The 27,371-nt window shown below is 46.9% G+C and overlaps 3 protein-coding genes across 7 annotated transcripts in view; 1 reads left to right on the plus strand and 2 right to left on the minus strand.

Annotated features, from left to right (window-relative positions):
• Positions 1 to 170, minus strand: part of CLIP2 (CAP-Gly domain containing linker protein 2) — a 99,228-nt gene extending 99,058 nt beyond the window's left edge. The window contains exon 1 of the mRNA XM_042025915.1: positions 84 to 170. The gene's annotated coding sequence lies outside the window, so the exon portion shown is untranslated. The remainder of the gene's footprint in view (positions 1 to 83) is intronic.
• On the plus strand, positions 127 to 19,203 carry RFC2 (replication factor C subunit 2). 5 transcript variants are annotated; one of them, XR_006015667.1, is made up of 13 exons: positions 127 to 236; positions 1,325 to 1,394; positions 2,205 to 2,246; positions 2,644 to 2,750; positions 3,901 to 4,002; positions 4,770 to 4,870; positions 5,529 to 5,686; positions 6,049 to 6,114; positions 6,570 to 6,650; positions 6,977 to 7,090; positions 11,934 to 12,074; positions 14,615 to 14,700; positions 17,465 to 19,203. XR_006015667.1 is itself a non-coding variant. In XM_042025932.1 (12 exons), exons 1-12 carry the CDS (start codon positions 127 to 129, stop codon positions 17,492 to 17,494), a joined length of 1,122 nt encoding a protein of 373 aa, XP_041881866.1. In that variant the 3' UTR covers positions 17,495 to 19,203. The 5 variants fall into 5 exon arrangements, 4 of the variants coding, with proteins under 4 accessions (XP_041881866.1, XP_041881869.1, XP_041881868.1 ...); XM_042025932.1 differs by lacking the exon at positions 14,615 to 14,700; XM_042025935.1 differs by lacking the exons at positions 11,934 to 12,074; positions 14,615 to 14,700.
• Positions 11,235 to 26,129, minus strand: LAT2 (linker for activation of T cells family member 2). Its single transcript, XM_042025937.1, has 13 exons — positions 25,929 to 26,129; positions 20,902 to 21,004; positions 20,196 to 20,235; positions 18,693 to 18,736; positions 17,795 to 17,849; positions 17,113 to 17,156; positions 16,316 to 16,354; positions 15,728 to 15,758; positions 15,514 to 15,593; positions 15,038 to 15,103; positions 14,200 to 14,262; positions 13,283 to 13,367; positions 11,235 to 12,050 (listed from the first exon to the last, which is right to left on the minus strand). The coding sequence occupies exons 1-13, from the start codon at positions 26,067 to 26,069 to the stop codon at positions 12,032 to 12,034; spliced, it is 810 nt and encodes a 269-aa protein (XP_041881871.1). The 5' UTR covers positions 26,070 to 26,129; the 3' UTR covers positions 11,235 to 12,031.
• Positions 26,130 to 27,371: the final 1,242 nt, after the last annotated feature.

Raw genomic sequence — 27,371 nt, forward strand, 5'->3', positions numbered from 1 at the left:
CCGCCCGGAGAGCGCCCACCCCGCTGCCTCCGCCGGCCCGCCCCGGAGGCGGGCCCGCCAACACGGCCCCCCCCTTCCCTCACGGCGGCGGCGGGGAGACGGGCCGGGAGCGCCAAGTGCGCCGCCATGCAGGTGGATGTGGCGGAGGACGAGAAGGCCGGGCCGTCGGCAGGCGAGAAGCGGGGATCCGCTGAGCCCGCGCCCATCGGCGGCAGCGGCCACTACGAGCTGCCCTGGTGAGCAGGGGCAGCGGGCGAGGCACTGCGGCCGCCCTGAGGCGCCATGAAGGCCCGGCGCAGGGAGCGGGGCGGGACGAAGCGCGGGGCGGGCGGGCGGTGATTGGTGCAGAGCGCGGAGGCGGGCAGGGCTGTGGGCGCTATGGGCCGCGCTGCTGGCGGGAAGGAAGCGGCTGTGGCGGCCGCGGGGATCGTGGCGGCCGCGCCCGGCTACGGCCAGACCCGCGTGTTCAAGGCCGTCCCCCGATGCCTGCCGGGGTGCAAGAGCTCAGTCTGGCTCGGAACCGGGGACTCTGCCTGCGCCCTGTGACCTGCCCGGTCTGTTGCCGGGGCTGGGAAGGCAGGAATCACAGAATCACAGAATGGTTTGGATTGGAAGGCACCTTAAAGGCCGTGTTGTTCCAGCCTCCTGCCATGGGCAGAGACACTTTCCACTAGACCAGGTTGCTCCAAGCCCCAACCTGGCCTTGAACACTTCCAGAAATCAATAGTGAAGAAAATCCCATTGTTTTCCTTTGTAACCCAGAGAAAAGTCAGCCCTGCACTGTATTGACTACGGGAGAGCACGCAGGGTGGCTTCTCCCCTCAGGCTGAGGCACTGAATTCCTGTTTGAGCGGTTTTTTCCCTCCTTTTTCTTTTTTATACCAATGGAATAAATTTTTATACCATCTGTCCTTCAGTCTGGGCCCTGATTCCTTGGGAAGTGTTTCTTTCAGGGTGCTACAGCTCTGGCACAGGTTGCCCAGAGCAGCTGTGGCTGCCCCATCCCTGGAAGTGCTCAGGGCCAGGCTGGACCTGAAGCAGCCTGGTCTCGTGGAAGGTGTCCCTGCCCATGACAGGAGGCTCCAGTGAGATGGCCTTTAAGGTCCTTTCCAAGCCAAACCATTCTGGGATTCTTTGAGTGAACGATTAGTTTTGTGGAATGCTGTGCTTAGCAGTGAGGGAGACCCTGCAGCACTTGCACTGAAGACATGTCCAGTCATCTTTGTCCCGTGCTCTCTTAACATAATCCTCCTTGTCCATCACTCTAAAGCACTATTAAAGCGTTATTAGATGTGGTGAAGTGTGTGGAGTTTTACTTTTACAGGGTGGAAAAATACAGACCCATGAAACTGTCTGAAATAGTTGGAAATGAAGATACTGTGAGCAGGTTGGAGGTGTGTAGCTGTCCCTGTATCTTTTTTCTTTATTTCTATAGATCTATATTTCTTTATAGATCCACAGACCAGTAAAAACACTGTTGTATTTTACATACATACTTGAGTACGTGTAAGAAAGCTTCCTGATTTGCTTAAAAAATTCCAAGTTTTACATAATATTTGAGTGGTGTGTTAAGGAAATATGCCTTTTTCAATTGGAATGTTTAAATTGGCTATTTGATACAGTTTAGATAATTTGTAGCTGTTATAATAATATTGTTTCAATTAATAAACATAATTCGTATAACAACAGAAAGAAACATAATTTTTTATTTTTTTTAAAGAAATGTTTGCTGTATCAATTCTTCCCTGAAATTGTCAAAGGCAATGTTGGATGGGGCTTGGAGCAACCTGGTCTAGTGGAAGATGTCCCTGTCCATGGCAGGGGATTGGAATGAGATGGGCTTTAAGGTCCTTTCCAATTCCAGCTATTCCAGGATTCTATAATTCTATGACAAATTAATCTGTGAACACAGTATGTTAACAGAAAGATTATACTAGCAAGTGTATAATTAAAACAGATGCAAAGGAAAGGCAAGAGTACTAAAGACCTGTGGCATTAAGTCCTTTTAAATATTTCCATATTATTCTAGGGGCTGATTTCTAACAGTTCAGTTAAAAAAACCAAACATATAAAAGCACCAAGGTTCAAAAAATGGAAACAGGAGGGGAAAAAAAGCATGTTTCTGATGCTTAAAATAGAACAGAATTGAAACTGCTTGTTCATGTTATTTTCTTACATACTTTCTTATTATCATTCTTTCTTAGGTCTTTGCAAAAGAGGGAAATGTACCAAATATTATAATTGCTGTGAGTATTGCTGTGTTATTCTGTATTTCAGTGTTAGTCCTGGATTTGAAATCTAGCCAGGATGGCCTCCCAGTACAGATCAGCTTTGTGCCTGAGTGTACCGGTGAGGGAGAGATATTGGTTGTGTGGTCTTGGAGCAATGTTCTTGGCAGAATACACAGAGAAACAAGTTTAACTCTGCCTCAGGTGCCTGCTGAAACACATCCCGTGCTTCTCCCTGCAGCATACGTCCTCTGTTAGGAGCAGAATCCTGAGCTCAGGCACAGCTTCCAGGCTGATGTTTTCTCTGCAGTTCCTCTGCTGCAGCCTTCTTTCATGACCGAAGAGATTTGTAGAGAGCACAGCTTAGACAATTGCATTAAACTTATCAGCAGTTGCTGCATTGTCACATTTTTAGGGCCCTCCAGGAACAGGTAAAACCACCAGTATCCTGTGCCTGGCTCGTGCTCTGCTTGGTCCTGCATTAAAGGATGCTGTTCTGGAGCTGAATGCCTCAAATGACAGGTGAGAATGAATAAATCTTACCAAATTTTTAATGAAAAAGCAAGTTTCCATTTCTGTTTTTAAACCCAGGCCAGTTTCATAGGCTTAATGCTATAGTAAAACCTCTAAGACTTATTTTAGTACAGTCTTTCCAATTAAAATTTAGGCAATCTTTGGTGTTCACCCATCAACACAGATATTATTTCGTGATGTTTTATAAACTTTATAGATACTTTCATTAATGAAAATATAAACAGGTAGAGTGCAGAATCCATAGTGGTACTTTTTTCTCAAATTTATTTGAAAGAGTTAAGCTTCCCACTGCATTCATGAGGATCCTAAGAATGAAATGTGAACAGGTTGTTTATACTGAAACTCTTCAGTGCTTAGAGGGAGAGGAATTAGGACTATAAGGGCAGTTGATTAAAATGTAGGATCAGGGTGTTAGATGTGTAGGGGACACTGACTGTACTCCAAGGATCTAATGGGCACTAGAGGCTGATTATGTTTCTCAGCACTAAGGGCTGATTACGTTTCCCAGTTTCTGTTCAGACCCATCCTGAAGTATTCTGACATTACCTGGTGGGTTGTCTGAGCACAATACCCTTCACCTACCTCTGTTAGTATCAGTTATAGAAGAACAACAGAATCACAACATTCTTTTTCTAAACAGAACAAAAAAGTAAAATCCTTTCTTAATAAAAGTAGGTCTTTGCACTGACAGCCATGTTGTGCTGATATGATTCACTCCATCCAGCTGTTTTTCTTAAACTCTTCTGAGCTACAGCTGGGGCTGTGGATGGAGCTGCGGGAAGAACTGGCAAAGCAATCTTAAATGCTTCTGCTGTTATTTATTACCCTTTCCTTGTGCCAAACAAAGTCATTTTGTGGTGGTACTGCAAGTAAGGTTACTGATTTTGTGTATATTTGTGTTGCTACTGTTAAATTATTTTCTTCAAGACCCCCTAAAGCAAGGATTGTTGGTGTTTGAATCCGAATCAGTTGGACAGTGTGGCTTACAGCATGGTTCCGTAGCAGTTGTACTGAAACAGCTGAAGGGACAGGAACAAACAGTGGGAGAACCAGGAGCACTTCTGCTGTAGCTGCTGAAAAAAAATCTATTCTGTATTTTCACCCAACGTATCATCAATCAATTGAATTATTGTTCCAGAGGCATTGATGTTGTAAGAAACAAAATCAAAATGTTTGCCCAGCAAAAGGTCACACTTCCAAAAGGTCGGCATAAAATAATCATCCTTGATGAAGCAGACAGGTATGTTGCTTTTCATGACCTCAGCTACTGTGTGAAATGTGCCACATCTCTCCTGTCTGTAGAGCTCCAATCTTGGACAGTATTGAGTGTTTCTATCAAGCTGTTCAAAACAATTTGTTAGGAAATTAATATGGATTGAACAGTGTTTTTATGGGAGTACTCACAGGAAGCAGAGATTATTGCTTCAAAAGAGATGCTGAATATTGACGTGGAGTGCTCTGGATATGAAACAGCACCTTTCAGTTTGCTGGAAAGATGCCCCATCCCTGGAACTGTTCAAGGTCAGGTTGGATAGGGCTTGGAGCAACCTGGTCTAGTGGAAGGTGTCCCTGTCCATGGCAGGGAGTTGGAACTGGATGAGCTTTAAGGTCCCTTCCAACCCAAACCATTCTGTGATTCTGTGATTCCTTCTCTTTGAAGAGTTTGGCTCATATAGAGAATTTCACTGGATGAAAATGGAACATTCTCCTCCTCCACCTTATGCAGGTGGTGTATTAATATTCTTAGCAGTGTTCTTCAGAGCATTAATGATTTCATTTTGCATGTTATGGATGTCAGTTTGCATGTTTTGGAGGTCTCAGTGACATTGCAGGGTTTGTTCACGTGACTAGAAAAAGCTGCTTAGTTTATCAAACCAGAATATTAAGTCATTTACAAAGCACAGCTTAATATCAGTAAACTCTGAAGCTTGTACGAAAATAGTTCTTAGGCTGCACTTATGAGTGAGCAAAGGGCAAAATCTGTCCTAACTCCTTGTCTCCCTCCAGCATGACAGATGGAGCACAGCAAGCATTGAGAAGAACAATGGAAATTTATTCCAAAACAACACGCTTCGCACTTGCGTGCAATGCCTCTGACAAAATCATAGGTAAGTGCTGCTGGTTCCTGGGTGTTCTTGTCATATGTTCTCCATACTGTTGGCTAACTTCCAAGGCAGCTTCCAGAAATACCTTGGACCAGCTTGTTGCAAGAAAGCATGGTACTTCTGAAAAATCAAGCCACCTGTAGTTCAGCTGATAGGAGAGTTTATTTGTATAGTCAGGGAACCCTTTGAGCAGCCATTTTTAATGGATAGTGCCATATGTGACTGCAGAAGCTTTGGGCTTAATCTGCATCCCACTCTGCTACAGTTTAAGATGTTTGATGTATTGTTTACTGGGTACCCTTTTTGTCCTTTCTGAATCATAATCTTAAGTTTGCCTATAGGTGAACACATTGCAGACCTTTAGAGCTCCCTTGATAAAATAACGTGATAAACATCTATATTCAGAAATCCAGGAGAACAGAGGAAGCTGAGCTTTGTATATATTTCCACAAAACTGGAAAAACTCCAGTAGCACATTTGGGCTCAAGGGAAGGACCGTAACAATTGTATGTGCTTAAGGAGAGGCTGTGTTCTGCTTGGAGCTTACATACCAGTTTTCTTTACAAGATGTAAGAATTGTTGGAAACTGAAATGAAGACATGTTTCATTGTGGGGTTTTTTGAGAAAAAGGGAGAAGCTAATTACACATCTCTGTCCTCAGAACCTATACAGTCTCGGTGTGCAGTGCTGCGTTACACCAAGCTGACAGATGCACAAATCCTTGCCAGGCTACTGAAAATTGTTGAGAAAGAGGATGTATCATATACAGACGATGGACTAGAAGCCATTATCTTCACAGCCCAAGGTGATATGAGACAGGTAAGAGGAGAAAGACACTGAAACAAAGGCTTCTATTTAAAGCAAAAAACTTCTGAATTGCAGCTCTCAAGGATTTCTCTCTGGAGAGGTAAAGCAACGGGGATGTGACTTATGGCCCAAGAGTAACTAAACTATTTGGTTTTGTGAGGGCTTAAAATGCTTATTAAAAGTGAGTTGGTGGGAAGTGGATACCAAATTTGTGGGAGGAAATAAAGTCAGCAGAAATAGGTGATTTTTTTTCTGTTGTTTAATTGCAAACTGCTTATTTGGCATCATTTCCTGAAGTGCATTTCATCCTGGGGAGAGGAGTGAGAAGTAGAGCACTTCAGAAAATAAATAGTGTCTTTTTTTTTCTTTCACAGGCATTAAACAACCTACAATCCACATACTCTGGATTTGGCTTTATAAACAGTGAAAATGTCTTTAAGGTCAGTAATAGCTGAAAACAGTTTTGCCAGAAGTTTAGCCCTATGGCTGTGTGAGATTCCATTGGACACATAAGCCTTTTTGCTAGTTTGCAGACAGCCCTGTGTATGTAGCAGTTACAGCATTAGACTTTAAAAAGCCCATATGCCTTTTGAAAAGATGTCCCTAATGGCACATCTGAGCCCCTGTGGCTTTGCAGCTCTCTCAAAGCACACAAATCACATAACTGCTGGGAAATTTCAGTGATAACTTGGGAACCTTTACTTGGGTGTTCTCATTTCATGCTGTTGAGTCTGCCATGACAGACTATCTGAAAAGTCAGATTACTTAAAATTTAGTCTGTATTATGGAATATTTCTGATTCAGTACTTCAGCTCCATGGAAGCTTGGTGAAAATACCAGAGGTTTAACACAAAGTCTTCTAATATTTTAAGTGTAATATTTCTCTTGGATACAGGTATGTGATGAGCCTCATCCTCTGCTTGTGAAGGAAATGATACAACACTGCATAAATGCAAATATTGATGAAGCATACAAGGTTGGTTTTCATGTCTTGTGTCAGTATAGAAAGACATTATTTCTCTACAAATTTTTTTGTTTGCTTTGAGGAATTCACAATGTGTGTTGTTTTTTAAGATAAGGGCAATACCACGTAGATGAACTAAATCCCTTTTGTGTGGGAGTTTGTTCAGATAAATAAGCCGACATGCAGAAAAGGAAGCTGTAGTGAAATTACTTGCTAGATGCTTGAGGTTAAATCAGCTGATAAATAGTACATGCAATTTCAGTTATATACAGCTGTTCCAAAAGTCAATATCTTGACTCACCTGGCAGATAAATGGGGGATTGTTCTTGCCTGCACAGATTCTTGCCCACCTGTGGCGACTTGGATACTCTCCAGAAGATGTCATTGGCAATATCTTCCGTGTGTGTAAAACCTTTCAAATGCCAGAATATCTGAAACTGGAATTTATCAAGGTTAGTACTAACCCAGCTCCTGATGGGAATCTTTTGGGCCTTTTCAAGAAGAGGATGTGATCGGGGGCAGCCTCAGGGGTTTCCATTTAAAATTTCTTGTATATTAGCATAAAGAAAGTGTTTCTTGACTCATTACAGCTTTCTTTCCCACTGCATCATCAGTTTGTCAGTAAGGGTCACTTGAAGTTTAGCATCTGAACATCCACAGAAGTGCCAGGGGGCATTTTAGTGATCAGCCACAATTAATAGCAGATGTAATGCTGAATTTATTATTTGTACCAAAACCTCAAATAACTCCTTGAAAATGTTTATCAAGTGCGTACTTGATTCTAGTCCAACAGATAGTAAAATATTAAATTATATTAACAGGCAGTTGACAAATGGTTAAGATGGTGATATGGAATCACTCTTCATATTTGAAACCTGTCCTTATATGTAGGCACCTTGCTTCTTACAAAGGAAGTGGGGGGGGAAAAAAGGCTTTGATTTTCAAAAAGGCATTTTAGTTGGTTTATAGAGTAGATACATTCTGTGAAGTTAGAGTGACTTGAAGCTGGTCTTTTAGCAGTAAGAGGTATGTTCTATTTAGTCATTAGTAAAATATACACAGACTGGGGGGGCAAACAGAAGACTTGACAATGTCTCTGTCACCAGGAAATCGGGTACACTCACATGAAGATAGCAGAAGGTGTGAACTCCCTTTTACAAATGGCTGGGCTGCTGGCCCGGCTGTGCCAGAAGACTGCAGCCCCTGCAGCCAGTTAGGCACCTCCTCGAGCCTGCTGAGAGGAAACCAGATTTTTTTGCAAAAATGATTCATGCTTTTTTATTTAGACCAATAAAGCTCTAAAATTTACTTTAACCTGTGAACTTTTATGTGTTTTATAACCAGGATAGAATGGAGGACTGTGACAGTCCAGAGCAGTAAGATCTTTCCAGTGCACTCAGCAAAACTGCTTATGTCCGTGGTACTGAGACCTAAGCAGGAGAAACGAAAATGGAACCCTGCTGTTAGGGATTACACTTCAAGCCTGGTCATCAGTGATCTTACCAAGACCAAGAAGGAATTTTTTTGCACAAAATACAGCATTAACTGAAGTTATAATTGAGATACATTGTGCAAGTGCCACTTTGTCCTGTGGGTAGGGAAGGTATGTTCACCAAACATACAGGAGAAATTTTACACATTTCTTAATGGTGCCACTATATTTTGGATATTCCTTCTGTAATCTTTAAAAATTTTACTAAATTCTGGGATGCTCTGCATGTGAGGTCCCTTTCCTGTCCCTGCTTGTCCAGGTTAGGTAATGGCATAGTTTCAGCCTGCCAAGAAGCTACAGAATCATGTTTTCCTGTCCAGTTTGGGAAACACCTTGCCAGTGTAGATGGGCAATTAAGTGTGAAATGCAGAGAGAAAGTAAATATAAATTGAATTTGACCACCTGATATGAGATGTGGGACTTGTGCCTCCAAGCAGATACATCTTAATATAATGAAGCCTGGTCTGGTTACAGCAGTCACACAAAAGACCACAGAGTCACAAGTTGCTGGTGTTGCACTTCTGCCCATTTTGTTGATGATTTCCACCCCAAGTGTTCAGTTCCCTACTGCAGCTGTCTTGGTGCCAAACGGATCCTTCCTGGCAGCACTAATTGGCTTCAGCCTGGGGACTGGTCCTGCACTGAGGCAGGGGCTGGGCACACTCTCCCATTCTCTGACAAGCCAAAGGGGTCACAAGTTTCAGCAGCAAGAGCTGGTGGCATCATGACTTTCCCCTCAAGTCTTCCTGCAACTCCTCTGGCAGAGCCTGCAGACAAACTTTTGTGATTCAATGTGCAGGAGAGCAAGGGTATTGGCAGCTAAAGTGCAGGGCATGCAGCGAACAGCTCTTGGAATAATGGATGTAGTGCTCAAAAGTACATTCTTCCTTCACTAGATATGTACTGCACTTAGGCTTTGGTTCCCAGCCAGTGACTATCAGCACAAACTCAATATTAAGTACACAACTAATAGTTTAATACTGGGGCTTGAGCTGCTGAGTTCTCTACAGACACAGCATCACAGCTTTCGTCCCCAAAAATTTAAATAAGGTTAATTTCCCTTTGACTGCACATCATAACCAGCCTACTCTGTCTCGGCTTTCTTGTTAAATGTGTTCATTGCTGAATGGGGAAGGAAGAGGTGTTAAATGGATGTTTCATAAAGCAGCAAACACTGTATTAGGACGACTCAAGGCCAGTCCTCACCCTGTGGAATGTGCCTGCCTACAGTGGTGGTGCCAGTGGAAGGGTGAGGAACATGGAGGGTCATGGCTCCTGTTCCTACCTGGTTTCAGAGGGTTTCTTCTCAACTATATTCAGTAGCTGCATTTCACAGCTCCAGTTTGGAGCACTCTCCTCTGGGCTAATCATTTCCAGCTCTGTGGGGACATAATCACACTCACTTTTCTTTAGAAGAGGACTAGTATTGATCCCAGAGGCCACCAACACCTCCTACTCTCCAAAGGTGTTTGTTCCCCCTCTGAGTGCAGAGCTGCTGCTTCCCAGCACTTAGCACAGGCTCCCCAGCTCCATTTCAGAGCTGCACCAGCGGTGCCAGAACTACTTTTCTAAAGCATCTTAAATTGAAAACAGGAAGTGAATTTCTCACTTGACTGCCTACCTAATGTGAGGAGAAGGAGGTGGGCCCAGGGGAGATGTAAGTCTCCTTGTATTAGGTTTAAATGACACTGCGTCTAGCAATTCTGATTGAGCACCAGAAATCCTTGCAAACCTAAAGCCAATCCTGAAAGGACAGCGTGTCAGTGGACACACACATCCGTACTCACTCATGGCAAAGACAAACTGTGAGGTTGCTCAGAGCAAGACTAGTAACAAACATTGATGAGAGCTCCTGAAACAGTCCCTGGATACCTTCCAGTGTAATGAGGTGACTGGCTGAGAAGTGCTCCAGAAGCTTTTACAAAGCTAAGGATGGATTTACCCCTCACTACAGCTGACTGCTCTGGAGAGCTGCAAAGGGAGATTTGCTCAGACACCCAGTAAGCAAAGGGAAAATTCTCCACATCCAGCTCTTGCCCTGCCTGCTTTGGCTCCACAGCTTTCAAACTCAGACTTTGGCAATGGAGGAACCTTGTACCAAGAAAATCTAATTGGTGTAATCTGCCTCCCTGCTTAGTGAGGAGAGCAGTAAATCTTGTCTTTTCATGTTTTGACCGTGCACTGACCTAATGCTTAGAACTTTCTGGGAGGTCTCCAGCTGGATCTGTTGCTGTGTGCCAAGGATCTGTAACTGCTGCTAATCTCCTATTCATGAATGGCTCCCTTGATTGGGAGATGAATCACCAGTGGGTAAGATCATCAGACATCACTTGGAACAAGCTCACCCTTGCAGTGAACAATCCACAGTCTGCAGCACTTCATGGACAGCAGGAGCTTCTTCAGGTGCTGAGGATGAATCCCAACAGTCTCATAGCCCTGTGAGGGCCAGGGACAATTTCAAGCACCCCTTACCTGCCTGGGAGCCTGTGCAGAGCCAGCACAGGCTGTCACTCTGTGCTTCTAGCTCACGGGGACCCTGCTGCCATGCACCTGTGCAGACTTTTTGCAGAGCATTTGACCATCAGGAAACCTAAGGATGCGAGGAGAAGCTGGGCTGGGGTGAGCAGAAAACCAGGCTGTAGCTCCCTGCCTGTGTGCATCCCTGAAGTGCACTAGATTTTCTCTGTTGTAAAAGTCCTGTGGAAACTTGTAGCAATTGTAGGAGCCACTAGTAAACCTTCTCCTAAGCCAGCCTCCAACCCACCCAGTTTCAGCTACACCAACAGTGGGCACCTGTGGTCTCTGGGTGATTCTGCTGAAGTTAGAGCCAAGTCATTTGTAGCAGGAAGCGCCTGACATCCCTTCTTCCACTCCACGGCTCTCTAACCCTTAGCTCCCCTTCTCTGCTCACTCACCGTGAGCGTGGGCTGTGTTCTTTCCTGAAACACAGTTTTCCAATCCGATTTTGAGGAAGAAGGCTTTTAAGGCATTTTCTCCCCATAAGATCCTGCACATTACTCCCATGTCACCTCAAGTCCTCCCATTTCTGTGTCACCTGACCATGAAGACATCTGTATAATTGCAAACCATAACAAAACGCCCCATTTTCTTTGGATGCTTTCAGTTTTAATAAATAAGTGTTCCAGAAGTGCCAGATCTGTGCATCAGGGCTCAGGAGATAGAGATTCTCTTTCTGGGATGATGTTCCTACAGCCATATTGAGGGACTGGTACAGTTTCTGAGGCTGGTGGCTGTGGATCTGACCCTCACAGTTGTTGCTGGTGCTTTGTATCATTATGAAACTGATACTGAAACATGAGGAAAACTGCTATAGACCAACACTGTGAATTACAAGCCATGGATAAGGCAGGCATTTAATCCTCTTTAGCTTTTGTGAACAGGTTGGAATCTCATTCAGCTCCAGACAACCACTGCTGTTATAAACACAACCTCTGTCTTGCCAGTTCCTCTTGTGTAGGAAACTGCTTCTGTAGGAGAGCACAGGAACTAAATCCAAACATAATCCCTATGGCTTAATACCATCGTGCATGAGTCACCCTGACAAATTAGGTAGCCGGCTGCATTACTGCTCAGCAAGTTAAGGATTCATTTCATGCCTGACAGCAGAAAACATTGCCCAGCCTGGCCATCTTCCCCCGAGTGGAGATGCAGGGAAATGAGATGGGATGAGGAGCCTGGGGCTTGTCCATGGTCGCTGGGGGCAGTGGTTTGCAGCTGGACTTCTGTGGGGCTTCAAGCAGCGCATTTCTTCCTTTCAGTAACATCCTTCTACATCATTGCAGGCACAGTTTGGAGAAGAGATTTCACTGAGGCATGGAAATCTCCCCTCTCCCTGTGCACGTTCGCTGGGTGCACTCTTACAGCTCAGCAAAAGATTTCTTCAGACTTCATGCAGAATACTTGAAATAAGAGGAGAAAAAACAGTGAGTCCACTGACTTTTAATCCCTGCTTTCAACTTAACTCTTCGGCCTGCTACATTTTCTTTCCAGGGACAAGCAGTGACATACACTACAAAATGTCCATGTCTAAGCAGAAACACCAGTTGTGCTCCTGGAGGATGATCCCTGATCAGAGCAGGACACACGGAGGCACCAGGAGCCCATTCCTCAATTCAGCCTCCCTTGGTGGAGAACTTCTGCTGGCATTTGTTAGTTGGAGATTGAGATTTCAGAATATTGTTATGCTGGCAAAGGCTACAACAGAGGCATCATTATAATGGCAAAAAATGCCTGGCAGCAAGGTATGGCTGGGTCAGGTTTCTCAGGCTGGGTTTTTCCATGTCCAGCTACATCTGGCAGAAGCAAATGCCATAGGGTGCAGAATAGGATGACTGTGCTTTGCATGGTGGGTACAACTCTTAAATAGTCTGCATGGCTTCAGAAAGATCTGATTTTGGGAGTCTGTGCACTGCTGGTGCCTACAGTCTGGGGAATATAAAACCCTATAAAACTACAGCAGCTGGCACATGGCATAAGGACAATCCCACTGGGTCTCTGCAGGTGCTCAAGAGAGTAAAAATCCAACAAGGAGAGCGATACTGGTCCCAGTCCATCTCCCAGCTGGAGTCCTAGTCCAGCCTGGAGCAGGGTGACCAGCACTAACGAGTACATCATTCACTGTCCCTCTGTCATGCAACCTTCCTGCAGCTCTCTGCAGGTTTTTTTCCTTTATCTTCCTTGACTAATTCTTTATCAGCAGCATCAGGTTGGTGCTGATAATGGGGCAGGATATGTGGTCTTAGCACAGCAGGCAGGGCTTAGCTGAGGGAATCCCTGCTCAGAGCCGGGGGGTTCTGGGTGTCCCTGTCCACAGCACGTAGCAGCGCTGCCTTAAGCTGCTCTGGAGCAGTTCAGAGTTCCTGTGCCTGTTGGAGGAGGGCAGCACTGGAGCTGGGACATGGACTTGGACAAATTTGTCTCCGTGGTCCGTGTTAGCTTGGCATTAGCCAGAGATGTGGCACAGCACAGGGTGGGCTCCTCCCACTCCTCCACTGCCCATGTGGGCTGCTGTGCTGGTGCTGCCAGCCGAACTCCCTTTGGCATAAACCAAATCCTCCCACCCCTAAATAAACACCATAAACCAAATCCTTCCACTCTACATAAACATATCAACCATTTACTCTGTTTCTACCTTTGCTCTGATAGCAGGGCAGGGCCTGACACAGGACCCGCGTTGATGTAGTCTGGCTCATCATCCGGGCTCTCTGTCAGTGGGGCTGTGGGTGAGGATGGGAAGCACTCATCAGTGAGTGGGTTGATGTAAAAACACACAGACCACTGACACACCATGTGTCCTGCCAATATTTAGCCTTTGGTGCTGATGTGTTTTTGTGCCTGGTCTAAGAAACCTTAGATCAGTGTCAAGGTCTCATTGAAGAGGCTTCAAAATGATCATAGCAAATTTGCAAACACTCTGGGCAGCTCTTCAGAGCCAAAAGGGATTTAATCTAGAGAGTGTGCAAACAGGAATCAGTTTCCTTAGGCAACTTTCACACCAGAGACAAAAAGCTCTTAAATATCTATGTGTACGCTCCCCACTATCTCCCAGGCCAGAACTCCCCCCCATGCCTCACAGGAAGCCACAAGTTAGATTAAACTGCAGTTAAAAGGTCAACTTGAGAAGTAGGCCCCCTGATTACAGCAGGAGAGTCAAGGGCTGACCCAGTGGGTGTGTGCACACAGTTCTGTGTCACAGGGGATTACACAGCTGTGCTTGCACTGAGGCAACCTCAAATGTAAGAGGATATAAGACCTGAAGAGCAACATTTTTCTGTAGCATCCCATGGTCAGGGTTTAGGCACAGCCACCCAAATGGTGGCCTTTTGAGTACGAGATACACCACGTCCCAATGGAGCAGCATTCAGTTATGGGCCTGTGCAGCAATTTGCACATTGCCTTGGATATTTATCACAGACAGTTGGGGAAAAAATTAATTCAAGACAAGGGTGATGGCTGTGTTGCCCTGGCATGGTCTATACTGGCCTAGTGTAGCAGGCAGTCTGCCCATGAGCCCCATCCCCAAACAGCAAATAACAGCTGAGAACGTACCTTGCCCTTGCTGGAGTTTCCATGTGTGTATCGCCATGCTGTTCTCATAGTCTACAGTGTCATCTGTGACAAGGAAGAGTTTGGACAGGACAATACTGAACAGCAAATGGACTAAAAATGGGCCTTTGTGAAACCCCCCTCCCACCACCGCACCCTGACTGCGCAGTGCACGTGGCCGAGTTTCCAGCCGGCACAGATCTGCTGATGCTGCCTCATCATTTTTCCAGCCCTGGCCATGTGCCTGGATATGTGCAGGCACGGATGGGGATCAGACGGGTCCCTGCTGATCCTGCCTCCTCTAATCACTCTGCACAAAGCCAGGCAGGAGCAGGGCAGGCTTTAGCAGTGCAGAAAGCGTGTGTTAACTCACAGAAGGAAACCAAACTGACTTCCTTTTTTGATTACAACATCCCAGGACTGATGCTGGAAGCCCTGAATGGACACTGGGCCAATGTCATCCTCCAGAAGCTTTGTGGCTGCAGCCTTCTTGTACTGGATACGGTGAGAAAGCTGAACCATGGGCTAGAACCATGATCAGCCTGGCTGTAACAACACTAAAAACCTAGAGATGTAGACCCCAAAGCTCCTGAATTGCTGCAGAAACCACCAAGTCAAAGGGATCAGGTTGGAGGTATCACCACGTGCATTTTCCTGCAGAAAGGGGAAATGCTCCAGGCCTGCTCTGTGCGTGCAGCCACCCCTGGAGCTCCAGCTCCATGGCACAGAGCCAGTAGGAAGAGCTGAGCTGTGAACAAGCAGGTTTCTCTTGGCTAAGCAGGTCACCATCCCTCTCTGCACTTTGTGTAACACACACGAACCATGACAGCAACACACTTACCTGGATCGGAGCCCCGAGACGCTCCAATGGTGACATTTTCATAGGAATAGGAATCCTCATCTTTCTCTGACAGAAGAAAGAGGAGTGACAAAGGACCTAAGGAAGTGACCTGGGAAGATCCCTCAGCAGGAGGGGGCTGTTTCCCACAATGAAATGTAGATTAGCTAAAAGATAGATAGTCTTTGTGATGGCCTGTGGTGACCTAGGGATGGGATATCCCAGTGCAGTGGAATCGGGTGGTCACTCCCACAGGAGCATTATCGCCAATGGTTTTGGGCTGTCCTGTTTATAGGCAACAGATGGACTGATGGGGGCTTGGACATCCCTCAAGCCCCACAGCCCTGCTACACCCCTTTAATGAATGTGTCTCCTGGACCCACACTTGCTTCAGGCCATACACAGTGATGCACAGACCTCAGCAAGAACAGTCTCACAAGCTCCCTGAAGCCATGGGACGGCCATGCGAAGGAACCCACCTTGCTTGCCTGGGCAGCTACCACGGGGTGGGGCAAAGAACCTGGTGCAGTTGTAGTAGTAATCCAGAGATATGGGCTCCCTGTGAGAAGAGCAGCACTGTTAGCTCCTCCTGCCCAGCACAGGCTTCCCAGGCTGAGCTATGGGAGTACCAGGACAGCACTGGGACCAGTATGGCTCCACTCGACCGGGCTGGTGGCAGCACAGGGTACTTACACATAGGCAGCATCTTCTTGCAGGCAGTTCTCTGCAAGCACAAGGGTTTGCTGTCAGCACCCCACCATGGCATCAACCTGAACAGCCATCCCTGGGCACAGCTGGACAAACCCCCCAGCACAGCCACAGCCGATGTCCCCAGCAGCCACAAGCCCTGGCACAGCCCCGAAGCCCATCCACAGCAGAGCCAGGTGGCTGGAGCACAGGGAGGTAGCCCTGATTCACCCCAGGTCCTGAGAAAACCCTGGCTCTGCACTTCTCATGGACACATCCTGCCAGCTGGCAGGGAGATGGGGAATATGCTTCCCAGCTTGGGAAAGGAGAGCACAGCCCCACGCACCAATAATCCTCTTAGGGCAAGCACCAGCTCACACTGCCCCGGGAGGGAGCAGAGGGCTCGGGAGCTCTGCCCGTTAGTCAGATCAGTGTGTGTCTTACAAAGCAATCTCTAAACTGACCGAGCCAGAGCTCTGCCAGGTGCAGTGCCAGCTGCCTGTGTGCTCCCTGCCAGCTCCCATGCCCTGGGACCTCCCATCCCCTCGGCAGCCTTCCTCCCCAAACCCCCAGACATGTGGCTGCAGCACTTACCTGCAAGGAAATTCTGGTACCTGGACTCATCCCTGCTCCCTGGGGACAAGAGATGATGGGAGTGATGGGAGCAGTTTGACAATGGAGACACTCAGTATTTCAGCAGCAGCAGCAGCTCTACCCCCACTCAGCTCTGAGATCAGGGGACATGGCTGCAAGGTTGGACACTCCAGGGTACAGGAATTGGGATAGCTGGGGGAATATTTTAAACAATCTATGCCTGTGGCTCTAACCAAGACTGGTCAGCCAGAGCAGGATGAGCACTGGGCTTTAAACTCAGACCTAGGATAGACTCAAATTAAGATGGAGGTGGACTTGTTGGATCAAGTCCAGAGGAGTGCACAAAAATGCTCCAAGGGCTGGAGCCCCTCTGCTCTGGAGACAGGCTGGGAAAGCTGGGGTTGTTCAGCCTGGAAAAGAGAAGGCTCTGGGGAGACCTTAGAGCCCCTTTCAGTGTCTGGAGGCAAGAGAGACTGGACAAGGGCTGGGAGTGGCAGGACAAGGGGGAATGGCTTCCCACTGACAGAGGACAGGGATAGATGGGATATTGGGAAGAAGTTTTTCCCTATGAGGGTGGTGAGGCTCTGGCACAGGCTGCCCAGAGAAGCTGCGACTGCCCCATCCCTGGAAGTGTCCAAGGCGAGGCTGTACAGGGCTTGGAGCAAGCTGGGATAGTGGAAGGTGTCCCTGCCCATGGCAGGGGGTTGGAAGGAGATGATCTTTAAGGTCCTTTCCAACCCGAACCGTTCTGTGATTCTGTGATTCATTGTATCTGCCTGTCCTAGGAAGCTGCTCACCATATCCAGTGTGACAGGAAGCACTGAGCTCTTCGGTGGCTTTCCTGAAAGAGAGAAATGAGACCTAAAATCCCAGGTCTGAGCACACCCTACCAGCAGTTACACACCATCAGAAGGACCATCCATGAAACTTCCCTGTGAGGTTATCAAACACACACGGAGCAAGGGGAGATGAAGAATTTGGGGTAAAATCCCAAGACAAAAATACCTATGTTTGAACACTGCAGGAGAGTTATCACGGCTGTGCAGTTTCTGGGGGTTTTGGTGATGGGGAGAAGGCGATTTTTCACATCAAACTGCTTGTAAGTGAATAATGGCCATTTCTTTTCCACAATGTATCTATTATGTACAGCCACAGCTCACTTCCCTGGGTTTGATTTAATCAGTTGCCAGAAGAATGCAGTCAGACTGAAGAAAATCCAGAAGAAGTCTAAACATACTATTGACCATCGATAAATGAAGCAACCTGATCAAGTTGAAGATGTCCCTGCTCCTCACTGGGAGCTTGGACTAGATGACCTTGAAAGGTCCCTTGCAACCCAAACTATTCTTTGATTCTAAAATTCTAAATCCAAGCCACATCTATAGGGCCCAGAATGCAATCCCAAGTGTTCATGTATGTTGTGTGAACTTCATCCAACCTTGGCTCTAGAGCTAGATTTTATTTGAGTTTTTTACCTACCTTGCTATTGAGAAGTTTTCAGGTTCCTTAATTTTTTCCAGCCTTCGGGTTGCAGCTGGCAACAACAACACAATTATCGTGTAAATTATTATGGCAGCAGCAGATATTTCAAAGCGCACAGAACATCCACCAGAGAGGAATCCCCAGGACTGGCAAGCATTTTCCTAATGCATCCTAAAATAGCTTCCAAATTGTTCCTTGAATGTTCAAAAATGGTCAAAACAGGAAACAACTAGAGAAAAAGCTGGTGTCTGTGCAGACCGCAGAGCTTGCAAACACTTGCTGGAGGAAGCTACAATCCCAGCTGCTGCCTTGTTGCCTGTTGTCCCCCAAACCTGCTTGATTTGGGGGTCATTCCCCTCCCTCCACACTGTGAGGTGCAGTCGAGAGCTTTGGTCGGGCTGGGACGAAACAGAGACTTGTGGAGGGGTTAAGGGGCTTGGACCCAGCAGAGTCCTGGGGCAGGGCAGAGCCATCTGCAGATGGACACATTTCACATGGACTCAGCAGCTGCTCATTGTGATATAAAAGCCAAAAGGTCAGCGCTGAACCCAACCTGCCGCAGGAAGCAGTGAGGGGGGATGATGAATGAGTCACTCCTATCACCCACACCTTCATTTTCACAGGGTGCACAGCATGGTTCCAAGAGCCCCAGAAGTTGAGGTGTCACTTTTCAACAACATTGCTTTAGTGAATTATTTTCAATGCAAAAGGCATTTTTTTCCTAGAGCTCAGAATTCGCATCCCTAGAAGCATCTAAGGTGGCTTGGACAATCCAGGCCTCATCATTTCATGGCCTGGCTTCAAGGTGACCCTTTGAATATTACTTTCACCCTGCTCTATGCATGCAGAGCCCCCACACCACGAGGCAGGAGCCACATGCAATGCTCATACTCACTGGTATGGGATCGAATCACCTCAAATCTCTGCTGGCTTTCGAGCCTGGAAAAAATAGCAGTGAAACATCAGCTGAATTTTGGGGTTTATGACAAAGAAAACAGATAAAAGAGACTTGACTCTTTGGTGAGTGGAGGGCAGAGAGCACCATGCTGGGCTCTGGGACATGCCAAGCTGCATCACTCAGCACGTCATGCGGGGCCTGTATGAGCTGGCAGCATCTTCCTGGAGACTCTTCTTTGATCCTTTAAAGACAATATGTGGTTTTGGACCACTGGTAGAGCAGCCAACATCAGTTAAGGGAAGGGTTCAGGGATAAGGAAAACATCTCTTAGGATTCCCATTCTGATGCTTCAGCAACCAAAGGCCAGAAGAGCCTTTTTTACCCACAAAAAAATGGATGTTCATGCATGAAATGGCTTCAAACCCCACTGCTTCGCCTCCACTGCTGCCTCTGCCCCTCCCATCATTCCTTAACATCAATATGAATAAAATAATGTTATCAGTGATAACCTATGCCCAGTAACCTCTTTACTTTTTAGTTAATAGGAGAGCTGCTTTTCAGAGCACGAGAGGATTCAACACCTTTTCTACTGCAGGTGTTTCTACACAGACACTTACTAACTCCAATTTTGGGAACCATTTCCCCCTCTTTCATTGGGGTTGCCCCATACCCAGCTGGGATTCATGGCACAGGGCTGGTGGGAGAGATATCAAAAAACCCAAACGTAGAGTCAAACCACTTTGCTTGCAAGACACCCACACCACATCTCTAAAAAGAGCACACACCACCACAAACCTGAAGTCAAAGCACCTAACCCAGGTATGTTTCAAGAAGTTGAGACAATTCAGCAAGAGTCTGTGAGGGATGGAGCCCGTGGGGGATGGAGCCTTCAGTGGCTGCTCCATCAGTCTGCAATGGATCCCCCTGGAGCCTTTCCCCACAGAAACAAACACCCCAACCCTTGGAGGCCTTTGCAGAGCCCTGTTGCACCTCGTTTGCTCTTGTAACAAAGCTTACAACCCAACTTTTCTTTTTAAATGTAATTTACTGTGGTTTGTCTGTTGCTGAAGGAAATAAGGGGTGGTGCATGTGTGTACACTGCATTTCCTTCATTTCTTGTGCCGCAGGTCAGTGGTTGCTCTGGTACAGGGTCCCACCAGCACCAGTCAAGGGCAGGGGCTTCTTTACAAAGTAACCAACCTTTCTGTCTCATCTCAGGGCACAACAGAACAGGATAAGAACTTGCCCTTCTCTCCCAGACCTTTTTCCAACTAGTTAGTGACTCAAGACATCACAGTCAGAGCTTCAGTTTAATTCTGGATTATTCTCTGTAAAGGCATTGCCCCTTCAGCAGCACCTTGGGCTGGGGGACACCACCTTGCATCCCATCCTGGCATTATTTTATTTTATATAAACCCAGATTTCAGCTTGGATCTGGCTCTGGGGCTCACCCTGGGTGAGTTGTTTGGGGGAGAAACACAACAGGGAAAGGCAACTTACTGGCTCCTCTGCTCATGGAGCTGTGTCTCCCGTTTGGTAGCTGGAAGAGAAGGGAACAAAAAGCTCTTAGAAAGGATGATTTGGGAGTTAGAGATCAGAAAGGCCAATAAAATACATTCACAGAACTTCTTCAACACATCAGGACAGTGGAGGCAGTGAGCAGCAGCTGCACTAGGGTTTTGATGAAATTTTTTGAAACCATGTTTAAATTGTGGTTTTTGTCTCAAACGCCACAAAGCAAAGCAACCAGTCCTGTCCCCAAACTGCAGCCTCTCCCCCACTAAAACCCCCCCAGTGCTTGGGAAGGGGCTCAAACCCCACTGGGTGCTCACCCTACTGTCTGTATGAATTTATCCTCCAGACTCCCCTTCCATGCCTGCCCTCCTGTCCCAGACCCTCTGCAGGATTTGTGTAACCGGAGCTGGTTCTCCCAGGTGGAGTCCCAAAACCACGATGACCACAGAGAGGGGTCTGCAGCCCACAGTGTTGCACCCACCCCAAGGAAGGGGTGCTGCAGTTTGGGTGCTCCTTCCCCCGCAGCTCTCTGGCAGAGCCTCTGCCCCGCTCAAGCTGTGTGAGCATCCCCACAAGGGCAAAGCTGGTCCATGGCTGAGCAGAACCAAATCCACACGGCGGGGGGGACATTCCAAGAGGAAAGCCCAGCCAGGGCGGCGGGCAGGACCCGGAGCCCGCGGGCAGAACTTACCGGAGCGCTGGCACTTGAGGCAGAGGCTGAGGGCCGCCCCGAGCAGCATCAGCGCCGCAGCCGCCCACAGCTCCGGCTGCACCATGGCCCAGCCAAATCCAGCCTGAAACACATGGCAAGGGGACCCCGTGAGCTGGGGGAGCACACGGGGGTGTGAGGCTATCCCTCAGAGAGCTTTTACCCCCAAAAAGCCACGTGCTGTTTGCCCTCACACCCCCATGGAGCCAGGAGGCTGCTGAGGGTGCAGAAGGGACTTTCGGGTTGTATGACGGGGCAGCAGAGGCAATGCCCTTTCCTGCACTGCTCCGAATTACTCATTCCTAATCCCCAAACCCACACTGCTGCCATCAAACGCTGTCAGCAGACAGTAATTTTTTAATATCTAGAATAGAGGGAAAAAGGGAGGCACTCAGCAATAGTTAAATGGTCAAGACCTTTGCACAATGTGCTCTGGCTCTTTTCTGCAGCTCAGAGTGACTTCCACTGTTAAATTCCCCATGCCTTTTTCTGCATTGAGCTGGCTCAGCCACCGGCTCCTTCCCCTCCTTTCCATGACAGGCTTTTCCAGAAACAGCAGCTAACAGTTTTCAACAATCAGCATGATTTGGCTTCAACTTCTTCCTTTAAAATACAAAACATCCTATAAATATCACAGAAAGCAGCCTGCTGGCACTGAGATGGATCATTGAGCCCATTCCTATTCCCCAGGGCCAGATTTTTTTAAATTACAGATTATTTTAATTTATTTTGTGTTTTTAATAAACTTTTTTCCCTAGGGATGGAGATGCTTCAATGTGCCAAAGGCCAGTACGTCATCGCTCTGGCTGGCAGGAAGCTTTCCTACTGCCTACCTTCAACCTCTCTTATTACAACTTAAGCCTGGATTATACTGGTGAATGGAGGAGGAAAGATATGTTATAATAATTGATAATTAAAATAATTCAAATTAATGAAACAAATGCCAGTAGCAGACAATAGAAAGCAGCAGCTTGATACTGCCCTGCTCAGCACCTTCTGTCTCTGCCTGATTAAAGTGGAATAAACAACATTTCTCTGCCCAAACTCCACAGAAGTTTGGAAGTTGCTCTGACAGCCCAGTCACGTCGGAGAAAACCCAAAGCCTTCCATGGCAGCTGAGCCTGTGGGGACTGAGCAACATCCTCCTGTCCCTGCCAAGCACTTGGGACAGCAGCTGAGCATGTTGGTGGGAGGTTTGTGGTCCAGTTTGTCACTGAAGTCTCAGTCCTGTGCCAAGGTCCTAATTACCAGGGCATGGTGAAAATAATCATGGTGTAAATCAGCATGGGGCAGGGAAAGGAGACGAAGGGAAGTCCCTCATTTCCACTCAGACAGACCTTGAGCAAAACAGGGAGCAATGGCTGAAGGGGTTTGGTGTCAGCATCCTCTCAGTGGTTCCCAAACACCGTCTGGCTGCCCAGAAGTGACCTCAATGAGGCTTTGAGACCACCCCTTGCTTGAGAACAAACTGGGCTTATTCCTATTATGTTCCAGGTTCCCTGGGCTCTTCAGGACCCAGCAGCTACCAGCACTTGCTCCACCATGGCTTTGCCTTTTATAGACCCCAGAGGCCTCTCTTTCTCTGCACAGTTTTTTGCAGCACTTCCTGAAGAAGATGAGACGAGTTGTTCGAAATTTAAGTGCCCAGACCTCCACGCACCCACCTCAGAGGTGCAGGACCAGAACCCAACAGGGCCTAGTCAAAACCCTGTGGTTTCTCCCATCATTTTTCCTTTGCTCAGCATCCCCCATGGAAATCATGAGCTGTAGATCATCTCCAAAGCATCTCCAAGAGGCAGCTGCAGGAAGTTGGCCCAATGCTGGTGACCAAAATACAAAGGGCTGCAATGCTGCTGCCTTGTTTGTGGGCTTTCTGGCTTTTTTTCTCTTTTTTCTTTCTCTTTTTTTTCTTTAAAGTGAAGGGAAGGCAGAGCTGAAGGCACCTGACAACACTGACCTAGTTTGTCCCATTGCATGGCAGGCCACCTTCTCCCTTCCAGAGCCAGTTTTATTTCAGTCGCGGGCAGTGAGGCAGCAAAACCTGGCTGCTCCTGAGCCCCCACTCACCAGGGACACAAAAAGTGGTTATTTGAGGGGCTGATGAACAGGACATGGTGTGTCCCACCCCATCACAGCTTTATCCCCCAAGTCACACACACACCATCAGCCCTGAGATCATTTGTGTTCCCCAAATACCCAAGTTCATGGAAAATCCTTTCTTTTGGTACAAGCCCTGCTCTGGTAAGGAGATGACAGAAGGAGGTGATGAACAGATTTATGACAAGCAGAAGGCTGGAAGCACTTACTCATGGCTGGCAGGATATAAATAAAATATTTGGAAGGCTGAACATGCTTCCCTGTGCTCTGCCTTGGGGAGTTGGAGAGGAGAACAAATAGACTCGAGCCATGGGGGTCTCAGCACAGAAGGACATGTGGAGTTCATGGATGGCCAGCCCTGCTTTCAAGATGCTAAACCCACACTCGGGGAGCAAACAGGTTCCCATCTAGTTTAGTTAAGTGTCGCAATGCCCTGTTCTGTTCATACACTTCTCTCTTCTCCTTTTGCCTGTTTTTCCCCGTTTTGTGCTGAGGAAGCCAGGGGGGCCATGGCACACCCTGAGCACCACAACCCCACAAATCCCCCAGGAGCAGCTGCTCCAGACAAGCAATGCCTGGGAGAGCAACACGCTGGAGTCTGGATAGGGCTGTGGTCTCCTTCAGAGGGCGAAGCTCGCCTTCCCAAACAGGGGCTGCTCCTTCTCTGGCCTCAGATATTTTTAGCAATCAAGGAGACAGGCTTTTTCTTACTAAAGAAGTTTAGGAAGAATTAACTAACTTGCAAAATCTTATCCACTCTGTGCCAGGTCTTGTCATTCCTAATTTAAGGATTCACCCCAGTAACAAGGCTCACTATGAAGATCCAAGGGAAGGAGAGGTGGTTTTATCCAGGAAGACCAAAAGGTCTCCTGCTTTTAATTCCACTGAAATGGAGAGTAAGAGGACATGGACACTCACTGTCCATCTGTCCAAGAGCTGCACAACAAAATGAGAAAAACTTTTGAATTGAACTAAGGCGATTCTGGCATGTAAAGTGAGTGGATATAAGCTGGATATGCACAGACTGGAAATAAAATTCCTAATGGATGGAAAGTCTGGAAGAACTTCCCAAAAGCAGCAGAAGAGGCACAAAGCTCACTAAAAAAAACCTGCAAGAGCACTTAAAGTGAACTTTAACTTTTTACTGAGAAACCAGGAGGGTGAGGAATGTGTTGATGTGGCCTCAGCAATGCCTGGTTTTCCATGAGATAATTTCTGCTGAAGACATTTTAGCCCTTTGCAGACGTCAAGCCCACCCCTGTGTTTACATTGCAAGATAACGACTAAAATAATGTATTTATATTATGTATTCTATCTATTCATCAAAAAATCCCCAAAAGACAAATATAAACCAGTCACCTTCTCTCCCCTCCAGAAAGTTTTGTGGTCTGCACCAGTTTGCAGTAAATTAATTCTACTTCAGGCTGGTAGGATGAGTCACTGGTATGAAATACGAAGTGGAGAGTGTATTTAAAGACTCGCCATATGAAATTCAGCACACTGACTTGTTGAACAGATGCAATATTCAGCTTGACTCAATGTCTCTAACATGTCTAAGAAAAGCAACTCCACTTTCTGTTTGCCTGTGTGGCACAGATTGCCACAGAAAGTCCCATCAATTCAGAAATTAAAGTCTCAGACCAAGGAAGCTCCTGTGGCTGGAACCACTTCAATGACCAGCACTGAGCCTCCAAAAAAGCTCCTTTCCAGAGGTCTGTACATCTCATTTCCTACCAGATTTATGCCAGTGTCAGGCTTCTTAGGAAAGCTGCTGCCATAGAGTTAAAGTCTGGGGTTTTTACAGCTATTCAGGCAGATCAGGATTTTATGCCAATAGATGCATTTCAGTAGAACATATGATAAAAAGGGGAAAATTAGAATTGATAAACCAACTTTCACATAGATTATAACTTCGGAAAATACTTTAAAAAAAACCTTGGGTGGAAAATACGGTGCAAAACCCCAGTCACAACAGGCATGGCAGCACAAAAAGGTAACTCACAGACGTATCTTGTATTTGTAACTTCCCTGTTCCAGGCAGCATTGAAGCCTCACAGCATCATCCACTTCCACTGGGAGCCCAGGGGATGCCATGTTAGCAATACAGGCAACCCCTGTGTAACTACATACTCCAGTACCACGAAAATGAGCCAATCTCACACAAGATTATCCCAAAATTACCCTCTTCTGCTAAATTATCTGCCTCATGGCCCATATTACACTGAGCATTGATCACGCAAGAGAAAACTGATGCAAAACCAAATCTCTTTCCATCTAGAATTAGCAATTTCAAGAACTTACATGCAGTAAAATAAATACATTCATATCCATGAAACCAGTCAGGTCTGTAATCAATGGAAAACCCAGAAACTGTCGTTTGAATCAGCTATTTTTGAGGATTGGGCTTTGGAGGGGGAGCAGCGTGGGCTGCAGCAGTCCCAGAAGCTACAGGCAGGAGCCAGAAGAAAGACCACGCAAGGATGAGGGAAGCTCAGCAAAGATTGAATCTTCCAGAGTATTTTAGAAGATGTGAGTGCAGAAATAATGTAATTAAACCCACGTTTCCATCAGCAGATGGATGAGGAGAGGTAAAGGACAGTACTGTAAAACAGGCAATGCAGGTTGTGTAGGACGGACTCATCTCAGGTCCAGAGGGGTCTAAATGCTGCTGAGAAGAGAGAGTTGGTAATTCCCACCTTGGAGCTGGTGATGGCCAGAAGCAGCAGCGAGGAGGGAACATCCACCATGCTGCTTTTCAGAGAGGTTTTACAGGGATGACCTTGAACTTCTTTAAAGGGTCACCGAGGTCTAACCTGGGATCTCTGAGCTCGGTGGGCTAGTGGCCCCAGAGGAGCCCCAAGCACCTCCGGACACTTTCCTCTCCCCATCCCTCCCTCCCTCCCCCGCCTTACCCACAGCCTCAGCCGCTCTCCCCGCTGTGTCCCATCTCCTCCAGCACCTCTGGGGCGCAGCTGCCGGGGCTGGAGCCGGTTCCTCCCGGGCTCGGAGCAGCTGCTGGTTTCCTGTCCCCTGTGAATCACCAACCCCAGCATCCGGGCAGCGCCTCGCGGCTCCCCGAGGGACGGCGCCTGCACAACCCCGCTCGGCTCACGGTGGCCCCGTGGCGACAGGGACAGGCTCGGACCACGCACGGCACCGAGGTCACTTCCCTTGAGGTGCAGATGGGGCTGGTGCCCCAAGGAAAGTTCAGGCTTCCTTTTGGCAAAGAGCCTTCACAGGAACGACGCTGCGCGCTGGAAGTGGCAGGTGCTGCCTGGAAAATCTCAAAGCAGGCACAACAAACTGCAAGCCCTCTCTTAGTTTTTATGGAAAAGATGGTAACAAGTTTCAAAGGCAGCAAATAGCCCGAGGTCACCATTGCTAGTGGGCAAACCTGGAGCTGCTGTCCAGCGCTGTAAGAATAAAATCAGCTCATAGGCTTCAGCATTGGCATTTTGCACGCAGCAGGCACAATTTCACTGCATTCCTCAAAATAAAAAAACCCCGTAATTCCTCAAAATTTTTGGTGCTTGAATGGAATAAGGAGGGTTCATGAATAATAGGGAATTTATGTACTGGCTGTGAGCCCTGTCACACTCCATGAAAGAGGGACCCTACTCCAGCACTAGGGAAGTCTGCACACAGACAGAAATGCGTGGTTGTGCAACAAGAGTGCAAGAGCCACGGGGCTCACGAGTTACAACCATAAACAAAACGTTTCATGCTGCTTTCACTAAGGCTCTACAAAGCCTCTCTTACATGTAAATTACACAGTAAAGGGAAATTTTGTTATATTTAAATTAGGGCACTCCGAAGCTGCCACAACCAGCCACCTACACCCAGCTCTCTGTGCGAGAAGGGGACTCTTCATCACAAAAATGATTAAGGAGCCAACTGGTTACAATTTTTGCAACTCTGGGATGAAATCTGGCTATTGAGCTTTCAGAGGAAACATTACTTCAATAAGATATTAACCACTGTACATGCAAATAGACTTTCTCTCTTCCAATTCTAACCTGAGATGCAAAAATAATGCACCTTCCAGAGCCATTCCCAGACAAAATCCGGGTGCTGAAGCCTATCTTGAAATCAGTATAATCTGAACCAAAGATAAAAAGAGGCAGACCCAGCTTTCAATTGCTCACGTGGTTTCTGGGTGGTCTTTGTGTAAAGGACATTGCAAAAGGTGAAATGTTTTTTTTCACTGCCAAAAAAGTTGTTTCAAAATTGGCATTTCTAGCAGAGGTCTTAATGATTAAATAGTTTACTAACAGATTTCTTGCAGGGTTTTTACATGTTCAAACATAAGCTGACAACAGAAGTTTTGCAAAAGAGTTCTTTATAGCAGAACTGAT

The sequence above is a fragment of the Corvus kubaryi genome, unplaced genomic scaffold (genome assembly GCF_017639235.1).
Source record: "Corvus kubaryi isolate FWS band 111438036 unplaced genomic scaffold, C.kubaryi_AGA036_p1.0 37284, whole genome shotgun sequence".
NCBI classification, from domain to species: domain Eukaryota; kingdom Metazoa; phylum Chordata; class Aves; order Passeriformes; family Corvidae; genus Corvus; species Corvus kubaryi.

Bases quoted from the DNA above. Each gene is read 5' to 3' on its own strand.
- LAT2 (XM_042025937.1), bottom strand. From the start codon at position 26,069: ATGCTGGGGTTGGTGATTCACAGGGGACAGGAAACCAGCAGCTGCTCC. The intron at 18,737-20,195 runs GTAAGTTGCCTT...TATTTTTTCCAG, and splicing joins CTCCATGAGCAGAGGAGCCA to GCTCGAAAGCCAGCAGAGAT. The intron at 15,104-15,513 runs GTGGGTTCCTTC...TTCTTCTGTCAG, and splicing joins TAGCTGCCCAGGCAAGCAAG to AGAAAGATGAGGATTCCTAT.
- RFC2 (XM_042025932.1), top strand. From the start codon at position 127: ATGCAGGTGGATGTGGCGGAGGACGAGAAGGCCGGGCCGTCGGCAGGC. The intron at 237-1,324 runs GTGAGCAGGGGC...TTACTTTTACAG, and splicing joins GGCCACTACGAGCTGCCCTG to GGTGGAAAAATACAGACCCA. The intron at 2,751-3,900 runs GTGAGAATGAAT...TTATTGTTCCAG, and splicing joins CTGAATGCCTCAAATGACAG to AGGCATTGATGTTGTAAGAA.